At 40.7% G+C, this 11,147-nt stretch overlaps 1 protein-coding gene across 1 annotated transcript; it reads right to left on the reverse strand.

Annotated features, from left to right (window-relative positions):
* Nucleotides 1–960: 960 nt before the first annotated feature.
* LOC128745354 (omega-amidase NIT2-like) lies at nt 961–1,875 on the reverse strand. The gene has a single exon (XM_053842400.1). The coding sequence runs from the start codon at nt 1,849–1,851 to the stop codon at nt 1,018–1,020; it is 834 nt and encodes a 277-aa protein (XP_053698375.1). The 5' UTR covers nt 1,852–1,875; the 3' UTR covers nt 961–1,017.
* Between the last annotated feature and the right edge of the window lie 9,272 nt (nt 1,876–11,147).

Raw genomic sequence — 11,147 nt, forward strand, 5'->3', positions numbered from 1 at the left:
AGAGAAAGTAACGTTTGCCTCCCACGGATAATGACTATTGATGGCAATGAACTGGAAGTCGTTGATGAATTCGTATATGTGGGATCTCTGGTCACCGCCGACAATAATACGAGTAATGTTATTCAACCACGCATTCAAGCTGGAAGTCGAGCCTTCCTTTCCCTCCGTAAGAAGCTTCGATCAAGGAGTATACGCCGCCGCACAAAACTGATGGTGTACAAAAAGCTAAACAGATTGTTCTACGGACTTGGCACTGTAACTTTACTTACGGAAGACATACGTGCATTTGCCGTATTTGAACGAAAGGTATTTTGGACTATTTTTGGCGGAGAACAAGTGAATTCTGTTCTCTTCAAGAGCCCCACCGGCACCACGAATAGAGGGACTCAATGTGCTAGATAGCTCGACCAAGTCGAAAACAACTTGTGTGTGTCGAGACGCTCAACGTATTGGCGTACGATAACGTAGCGTCAGTATCAACAAATAAACCAAGTAGGAATCGAATGAAAATTACATTAATATGGCCAAAACATCGGAGAAAGTGTAAAATCTGTTCTGATTCCATTGCAAGACTAACAGCCTGTAAAAATTCACCATTGAAATCCATATTACCAAGTAGCTGGCAGGCAGCCGATATTCGATGCCAACATGTTAGCGTTAACGTAAACGAGATATCATGTCATCGTTACTCTTCACACAAATTAGCTCGTCGGCTGTCAGTGAGGCCCACGACTCCTATGACCCCTTTAGTGATGTTAGTTCTTGTCAACGCATTTTTACTATAAACAACTTCGAACTCGGTGTTGCCTTCTGCTAAAATTTAGCGTCCTGTGTGTGATAGTTAAAGCTTTTTTTATATGCAACCGCATACTACTTAGTAAGTTGAAACTCGTCATTCAACTTTACAAACGTAGTTATTCTTCGTACTAGGCATATATTAACATAAATAAATGAATCAGGCCATAAATTTACTTCTTTTCATTCGTATAAATCATCAACCCTGCGATCGGTAACGTTTCACTTCCTAATCAATTCATACTTATCTGTTCTCTTTTGCAGCAGCACCGGAATCTGCTTTCGTATCTCCGCACACATGCCGAAATCCAAATCTGCCGTTAAAACGGTGGGTCCTTCCTTGGCATGGCACACGACCCGTCCCCAGGGATCGCACACCGTCGAATAACCGTAAGCGACGTAATCCTTGGAAACGTCCCTTGCTGGCGAACACAGAACCACGAACATGCTGTTGTCCAGCGCGCGGGCCTGCGCTATCAGCTCGAAGTGCATCGGTCCAGTGTAGTCGTCGAATGCCGAAGGAAACACCAGCATATCGCATCCCAGCTGGCGGTAGATGGCTGCGAACTCGGCGAATCGTTGATCATAGCAAATTCCAACGCCAATCTTCGTTTCACCGATATTGAACGTCAGGTATTGACTACCCGGAGTCAACACACTTGATTCCTTAAAGGTGCAAATGCCGGGGATATCCATATCGAACAGATGCATTTTGCGATACTTGCCCAAAAAGTCTCCCTTTGGGCCCCATACCGAGCAGGTGTTGTATAGTTTGCCACCGTCGACCTCAGGATATGTTCCACCGATCAGGTAAATACCGCATTCGGCAGCAACCTTAGACAGAGCGGTCGAAGTTTCTCCCGCCGGAATCTGCTCTGCCCAGCGGAAAAACTCGTCAGTGCTGTAGGTTGAATTCCAACATTCCGGCAGAATAACTAACTTTACTCCTTCGTTGCGCACGACTGCACGAACTTGGTTGACGGCATTAGCGATGGCTTCCGCTTTGGTTGGAAAAGAGTCCAGTTGGAGAAGGGCGATCTTCAGCTTTGGTGCCATTATTGTTCGAACGGAATAGACGCGCCTGATTGACTAACGTCATTGCACGTTGAAAGCCTGTTCTTATAAAGCCTGTTGTTTAAGTCAGCCCCTTGACATTCCCGACTATTTTGCACAGATCTCCGCCTGCTCACTTGGGCTCTCGAGTGGAATTAGTAAAATTTTGTTCGAAAGTAAGATCCGACGAATATAGAATAAGGCTGATTATCGAAAGGTTTTTCGCTGGTCTCGAATTTCGTGAATTGAAAAAGATGAAGAATTGAAGTGCGTAACGGGTTCAATTCACTTTGACTCCAGGGTATGCGCCTACTTTCACCCACTGTAGCTTTATATTGGGATGTCAATGGGTTGGCTTAATTACTGAAATAGAATGCATCGTTCCAAGGCGATAGACTTGTGAACTTGTATTTTTACACTACAAATGCATTTCCTGACACTCAGTGGTCCGATCGAGAAAGCTTAGCATCCAGTGCATGATATTGATACACAAGTCGTAGTTTACTTACAACTGTGTCAAGGGCGCGAGTTATTAAATGTTTTGTTCACTGATAGTCTAATCGACCATTCGATTTTATGTAAACAAAGATGAAAGAGTATTGGTGGTTGTGGGCGACCATCTTACAAATCTATTAAATCTCAATTTACGACGTGTGAGGCTACATTTATTATGTTGAAAACTATTGAAAACAAAAATATTTTTATGAAAATTTAATTCTGAGCAAAAACTTTGGCTAAGGCTTTAATTAGATTTAATTTAATTTCTAAACATACACCGTAAAATAAATACTGACATCATTCAAGTTCTCTGTCAATGATGATAGACAGTAACCGGTAACCTTTAATGCGTTACTAATTAGAACAATTGGATTTCCTATCAGGGCCGTGAAGCAACAATCTAGTTCGAGGACGAAATGCGGTAATATTTACAAACTGTTTCGAAGGAGAAAGAAAAGTAAAGATGTTTCTACACAATTCGCGAGCTGCTATCTACAGCACTTCCGAAAATAGTATTCCGACCCGCCGAAGTAATTCATTGCGATAGCAAAGGTTTGACTTTCTCGACGGGAGGGCAATTTTTTTTTTACTCCAGTAGCGACAGATGCAAATGAAGCGGATCATACAGAGAGAGCTTATGGATCATTAGATGGCGATTCAATCCCTAAAGTTATTCGAAATTAATACCATCGCTGTTCGCAGATGGCCTTGTTTTTGTAATATAAATAATAATAAACTGTTTCTCTTTTCTTCAGTATGGCTATAACGATGTTCACACGCTGAATAAAGGTTCTCATTTAATAAGCAAACTTTTGTCCAGTTAGTGTTAGTTATTCAGACGATTCTCATTTTGGCCTTTATTTCTGGTGCCGGCGGGATTCTTGTAGAGAACGGATTTCACTGCACAGTCGTCTGGCATTCTTGCGACGTGGCCGACCCACCGTAGTCTCCCAACTTTCGCCAGTATGGTGTCCCTTCTTGGGTTAATAACTTTCACTAAGTGTTCCGAGGGGCAGCTCTCTGCTGCTTGTCACTTTTCAGTCTGACGATCAGTACACGCTACCGGTGATTACCCAAAAATTGTATAAACATGCTATTATGACACAATCGGGCAAATCGCTCAATCTATACCTATAAAGAAGGATTTCTGTCTGTCTGTCTGTCTGTCTATCTGTCTGTCCGTATGTTCCTTATAGAATCGAAAACTACTGAACCAATCGGCATGAAAATATGCATGTAGAGGTTTTTTGGGGCCAGGAAAGGTTTTAGTGATGGTTAGAAACCCCTCCCCCGCTAAGAGGGGGGGCTCCCATACAAATGAAACACAAATTTCTGCATAACTCGACAACTAATCAAGCAAATAGAACAAAATTTGGCATGTGGGTGTTTTCGGTGACAAGAATTTATTGTATGGTAAATTGAGACTCCTCCCCTCTTTATAAGGGGAATTATAACTCCTCTCCTCTTTAAAAGGGGGGCTTCCATACAAATTTCCTCATAACTCGAGAACTAATCAAGCAAATGGAACCAAATTTGGCATGTGAAGGTTTTCGAGGGCAAGAATATTTTCTATAGTAAATTAGGACCCCTCCCCATTTTAAGAGGGGGGGCTCCTGTACCAAAGAAACACAATTTTCCTCATAACTCGAGAAGTAATTAAGCAAATGGAACCAAATTTGGCATGTTGGTGTTTTTGGAGACACAAATTTTTTCTATGATGAATTGGGACCCCTCCCCGTTTTAGGAGGGGGGGATCCTATACACATGAAATACAAATTTCCTCATAATTGAAGAACTTATCAAGCAAATGGAACAAAATTTGGCATGTGAAAATTTCCGAGGGCAAGAATATTTTCTATGGTAAATAAGAACCCCTCCCCACTTTAAGAGGGGGGGCTCCTATACAAACGAAATACAAATTTCCTCATAACTCGAGAACTAATCAAGCAAATGGAACAAAATTTGGCACGTGGGTGTTTTTGGAGACAAAATTTTTTTCTATGGTGAATTGGGACCCCTCCCCACTTTAGGAAGGGGGGCTCCTATACAAATGAAATGCAAATTTCCTCATAACTCGAGAACTAATCAAGCAAATGGAACAAAATTTGGCACGTGGGTGTTTTTGGAGACAAAATTTTTTTCTGTGATGAATTGGGACCCCTACCCACTTTAGGAGGGGGGGCTCCTATACAAATGAAATTTAAATTTCCTCATAACTCGGGAACTAATCAAGCAAATAGAACCAAATTTGGCATGTGGAGGTTTCTGGAGGCAAAAATATTTTCTATTGTGAATTAGGACCCCTCCCAACTTTAAGAGGGGTTGCTTCTACACAAATGAAATACAAATTTCCTCATAATTCGAGAACTAATCAAGCAAATGGAACCATATTTGGCATGTGGGTGTTTTTGGAGGCAACCATTTTTTCTATGATGAATTAGGACCCCTTACCTTTTTAAGAGGGGGACCTCTCATACAAACGAAATACAAATTTCCTCATAACTCTAGAACTAATCAAGCAAATGGAACCAAATTTATCATGTGGGTGTTTTTGTAGGCAAGAATATTTTCTATGGTATATTTTCTATGGATTTCCCCACTTTAAGAGGGGTGGGGGGGCTCCTATACAAATGAAAAACAAATTTCCTCACAACTCGAGAACTAATCAAGCAAATGGAACCAAATTTGACATGTAAGTGGTTTTGGACGCAAGATTTTTTTCTATGGTGAATTGAGACCCCTCTCTTCTTTAGAAAGCGAGTTATGGTCCATCTCCCCTTTAAGAGGGTGGGCTTCCATACAAATGAAATTCAAATTTCCTCTTATCTCGAGAACTAATCAATCAAATCGAACCAAATTTGGCATGTGGGAGATTTTGGAGTCTTGAATTTATTTTACGATAGTTAGAGACCTCTCACCCCTGTGGTAGGGGGATATGGACTCTCATACAAATAAAACAGAAATTTTTGCGAAACTCAAAAACTAATCTAACTCGAGAAATTCGAGACTCTTCCATAAAACATTAGTCCACAAAACCACAAAAGACCACAAAAACTATCTATAGTAACACTAGATCATTCAGGACGAGACGGCCGCGAGTGTTGCCGGTGACCCGCCGTCGGAAGCGCCGCCCACTGGGGGGCTTGCAAAACTTGAGATTGTGACGAAGATCATCCGAGATTCATGATTTATGTACAACACAGGTTAATTTGTGGCAATACAAAGTTTGTCGGGTCAGCTATCTATACCTATAAAAAAGGATTTCTGTCTGTCTGTCTGTCCCTGTGTTCCTTTTAGAATCGAAAACTACTGAACCGATCGGCGTGAAAATTTGCATGTAGGGGTTTTTGGGGCCAGGGAAGGTTCTCTCGATGGCGAAAGTCCCCTCCCCCCACTAAGAGGGGGGAGGGCTCCCATACAAATCTATGCCTAAAAAAATGGATTTCTGTCTGCTTTATGTTCCTTATAGAATCGAAAATTATTAAACCGATCGGCGTGAAAATTTGCAAGTAGGGGTTTTTGGTGCCTGGGAAGGTTCTTAGGATGGTTAGAGATCCCTACCCCCACCAAGAGGGGGGACTCCCATACAAATCTATATCTATAAAAATGGATTTCTGTCTGTCTGCCCGTATGTTCATTATAGAATCGAAAACTACTGAACCGATTGGCGTGAAAATTTGCATGTGTGGGTTTTTGGGGCCAGGGAAGTTTCTCTCGATGGCAAAAGTCCCCTCCCTCCACTAAGAGTGGGGGCTCCCATACAAATCTATGCCTAAAAATGGATTTCTGTCTGCTTTATGTTCCTTACAGAATCGAAAACTATTGAACCGATCGGCGTGAAAATTTGCATGTAGGGGTGTTTGGTGGCAGGGAAGGTTCTTAAGATGGTTAGAGATCCCTCCCCTCACCAAGAGGGGGCTCCCATACAAATCTATATCTATAAAAATGGATTTCTGTCTGTCTGCCCGTATATTCCTTATAGAATCGAAAACTACAGAACCGATCGGCGTGAAAATTTGCATATAGGGATTTTTGGGGCCAGGGAAGGTTCTTATGATGGTTAGAGACCCCTCCTCCTACTAAGAGGGGGGGCTCCCATACAAATGAAACACAAATTTCTGCATAACTCGAGAATTAATCAAGCAAATGGAACAAAATTTTACATGTGGGTGTCTTTGGAGACAAGAATTTTTTCTATGGTGAATTGAGAGCTCTCCCCACTTTAGGAGGTGGGGGGGGCTCCTATACAAATGAAATACAAATTTCCTCATAACTCGAAAACTAATTAATCAAATGGAACCATATTTGGCATGTGGGTGTATTTGGAGGCATGAAATTTTTCTATAATGAATTAGGGCCCCACACCTTTTAAGGAGGGGGGGGGGGCTCCCATACAAATGAAATACAAAACTCGAAAACTCGTCGACTGTGTGTAAAACTGGGCTCAACAGAATCAGAAGAATTCCGGAATCGTTCCGGGGACCCACAAGGCAGTAATTTAGGGCCATTACTATTTATCATATTTTTCAACGACGTATGCTGATGCTTACCGGAAGGTTGCAAACTACTGTATGCCGACTAGCTTAAAATTTTCTGGGTAGTCAAAACCTCCACTGACTGTCAGTTGTTACAAGAAGTCATCGACAAATTTCACGACTGGTGCAAACGCAAATTCTTGGTGATTAGCGTAGCGAAATGTTCACTGTAAAAGTAGTCACTTTTACAAGAAAAAGGCACCCGATTCAATGGACGTACATGATAGGAAACTAACACGTAAATAAAATAAATGTAGTACGTGACCTTGGGGTTATGCTAGACTCTGAATTGAACTTTCGGGAGCATTACAGTCACATCATTGCCAAATCTCGAAGAAAACTTGGGTTTATTCTCCGCGTCTCAACTGAGTTCCGTGACCCGTACTGCTTGCGCGCCTTGTACTTCAGCCTGGTTCGATCAGTCTTGGAAACCGCAGCTATTGTATGGAGCCCGTTTCGTAGTGTTTGGACAGCTAAAATCGAAAAGATCCAGTCACGGTTCATAAAACATGCCTTGAGATTCCTTCCATGGCGAAACCCATATGAGCTACCGCCCTACGAAGTCCGTCTGCTGGGAATGGACATCCTTGAAAAGCGGCGAAACATCCAAAGGACGACCTTCGTCGGCAAGATTCTACTGGGAGAAATCGATGCACCTTGGATCCTCGCCAGAATAAACCTCAATGTACAGCCACGCCATCTCCGACATTGGAATGTTATGAGACTACAACAACATAGAACAGACTACGCACAGAATGGGCCCATCAGATCAATGTGTTTGTTATTTAACCGGTACTATTGTTTGTTTGATTTTAATGTTAGCTCTAGTGTTGTTCATGACCGTCTGACAATTTTTTATGTGAACCCCTAGGTTTATCTATTAGTTCGTAAGTGTTCATGAAGACCATTTGTCCGATGAATGTAAACAATAAATAACAAATAACAAATAATAAAATAATGTGGATAACCCGGAACTACTAGGTCAGATTTGCTTCAACGTACCTCCTAGGCTTACCCGGTGAGCGGAATTCTTTCGACTTCCTTTACACCGTACTCTTTTCGCCTAAAATAACCCGATTGATGTGTGTTCCCGCTAATTCAATATTCTATCTGACTGCTTAATGAGTTTAATATATCTAGGAGATCTTATTCTATACGTCGCTTCCCTACCGATCTGGACGTTCATATGCCCGATGAAGATCTTGATGTCCCGTGGGTTTTGCGACACAATCAGACAGAGGGAGGAGGGGGGGGGGTCCAAAAAAGCAGAAATTTGAAGAAATTTTACGATTGTTATACACCTTCGTGTTTGTTGAAATGTTCTTTATGCGCAAAGCATCCCAAGAAACAACGGTAGCTGAATTGCAAGAGCAATTGCTGTTTACTGGCCGCTTTAAGGCGATCAAAGTTGCATAAAGTAAGCACTTAAATGGTGGTTGAACAAGCGATGTTTAAACTACGTTAAGTTCTTCAAACCAGCTCTCTCTCAAAGGCAGATATACAGGCTTAATAGCCGATTTTTACGCTAAACAATTCGCTTCTAAACAGCCATAAACCGTTTTACGGTTACTTTAAAGGTGTTAAAGTGTAGAGTAGAGGCTTTCATTAGGCTCACAGCTTTCAAACTACTTTAAAGCTGCTTAAAGGTGTTAAAGTGGCTTTACAAACTATTTTCAAGTTTTCATTCGGTTCACAGCACACATACTGTCATAGAATTTCGTAATTCGGGTGACAGCAAAAGTTTGCCAGTTATCGCCATTATCGCCTGCTTTCATGTGTATGTAAGATATTCCCACTGTCTGTTCTGCAGATGCAGATGGGATGCAATTCCCGAAAAACACATGCATTTTTAATTAGCTTACTTATACGTATTAAAGTTATCCGAAATTAAAAATATCGCGTTCGACAATGTTTACGGCAAAATAAAAATATCGCGTTCCATTTTTTTTAATTTAAAAATAGATTTATTTTGGCTGCATAAAGGTTGATGAGACGTTGATTAAGCGACTGGAAAAGCATATTGCATAACTATTGCTCGTCATAAAAATAGAATTGACAGCGTTGTGCAAACTGGCTGTTTAAAAGTGCGCAAAATCCTCTATTAAGCTTCATTGCAGCCTTAAAAGCAGCTATTAGCAAGCCCGAAGCTGGATAAAATCACCATATTTAGATGTTTAACAGCTGAAAAAAGGTTTTTACTTCTAAACCTAAACCATAGTTCAGCCACAGGTTGAATAAAATCAGCTATAAAAGCGTTTGATCAGCCTGAAATCGTTACTTGGGTATTGACGTTCGAAGTGATTGCATGGAACAATTGTAAAATCGAGATGTCCAAAAGCATTTAAATAAAATCCAAACCCAACGAGCGGTTTTAACCCATTATGACGCGGGTATGCCTAAATTTGGACCAATTGAAGTAAACCGTGTAATCCATTATATTATGGCTCAAATGTGTCGGGAAACTCAATCATTTGGAGTGGTTTCAAGGCCAAAATATCGCAGGTTTTATATTTCATAGGCTCAGTTTCAAACACACTAATTGCAAAGTTGTTTACATATTTTTTATCCAATTTTGTGGTGGACTTTACATATAAATACCATTTTACATTTCAGGTAATGTTTCGTCACAAAATGGAGATTTTTTCGTGCGTTTTGGAAACCAAGTTTTTTTCACCATTTTTTCAACTTTTCTTCCGCCATTTATCACAACTTTGCACTATTGAAAATACAGATGAAATAACAAAAACTGACAGATTATCTGACACACACACACACACACACACACATACACACACACACACACACATACACACACACACACACATACACACACACACACACATACACACACACACACACATACACACACACACACATACACACACACACACACATACACACACACACACACACACACACACATACACACACACACCACACACACACACACACACACACACACACACACACACACACACACACACACACACACACACACACACACACACACACACACACACACACACACACACACACACACACACACACACACACACACACACACACACACACACACACACACACACACACACACACACACACCAGACTGATGTCTTATCTCTCTTGTAGTGATATAAACAATGCCAACTATTGAAATTCAGCAGTAAACAGGTTTTGAAAACAGGGTATGATATATCATACACTAGGACGTAATGGGTTAAGGGGGGACTCTACTCTCGAAAGTCAGAAAAATCGAATTTAATTTTTTGCATTTTTCAGGCGTCTTATACCTTCAGAAATATCATGCCAAATAAATTTTTGGATAAAAAAACTCTTTTGGAAAAATTGTTGCCATTTTGGTAATTTTTCGAATTTATGAAAACCGCTACGTTACGATGTAGGCATTCCCCTACAGCTTCAAATTCTTCTTTGAAATCCGTTCTCCGATACTCCGTTTATTCCCGGCACGTACCGCCAGCAAGGAACTGTTTTCTAGAGAGCATAATAATCACTATTTTGTCATCCAACAAATAAAAAATACATCTTCAAATATACCTTAACTAATAAGCAGAATACCCTAGCACTTAACTTTAATTCCAGTATCCAAAAATTCGAAAATCCATTATGTTACGAACTTCCAAAGTAGGGGCCTCCTTAAAATGAATGCCTCGTAATAAGGTAGGTTAACCAAAAATGGACCCTCTCATATAATGAACCTAGAGCGTTTATTAGATTGTATTGCTGTATCTTTAAAGGGTCCGAAGAGTGAGGATCTGTTATGCGGGCAAAATGATGACATATTAGTGGATCCTTTCCATGCAAAACATCCTAGAATTCCTAAAATGAACCAAGTCGTTAAGAAATTGTAAAACGCTATGGGTTAGACTTATGTTTAATACATTGTGAAAGGCTCTAATTCAAAATGGTTATAAAATAACATCAATATCATGCAAAGAAAAATTGAATAATAGTGTGAAGTGGTTATTTATATCGTCACAAAAAAAATGGAAAAAATCACTGGAAAAAATTGCGCATGCCAATCGACAACGGAACGCTTTGTTCTTTCCAGACAGCAGAACTTTCTGTAATCACACAATGTAATACAAATTGTTGAACTGTTGGCGTGATTGATAACGCTGAAAACTCTGCACCGCACGCTTTCACCGAGTGACTCGTGAGTCAGCAGTGGAAAACTACGTGCATCAGCGTAAACAAGGAAGCACACTGGACTTAACACATTATCAAACCAAGCCACAATTAATTGCA

Source organism: Sabethes cyaneus, chromosome 1 (assembly GCF_943734655.1).
Source record: "Sabethes cyaneus chromosome 1, idSabCyanKW18_F2, whole genome shotgun sequence".
Lineage (NCBI taxonomy): Eukaryota > Metazoa > Arthropoda > Insecta > Diptera > Culicidae > Sabethes > Sabethes cyaneus.

Bases quoted from the DNA above. Each gene is read 5' to 3' on its own strand.
- LOC128745354 (XM_053842400.1), bottom strand. From the start codon at position 1,851: ATGGCACCAAAGCTGAAGATCGCCCTTCTCCAACTGGACTCTTTTCCA.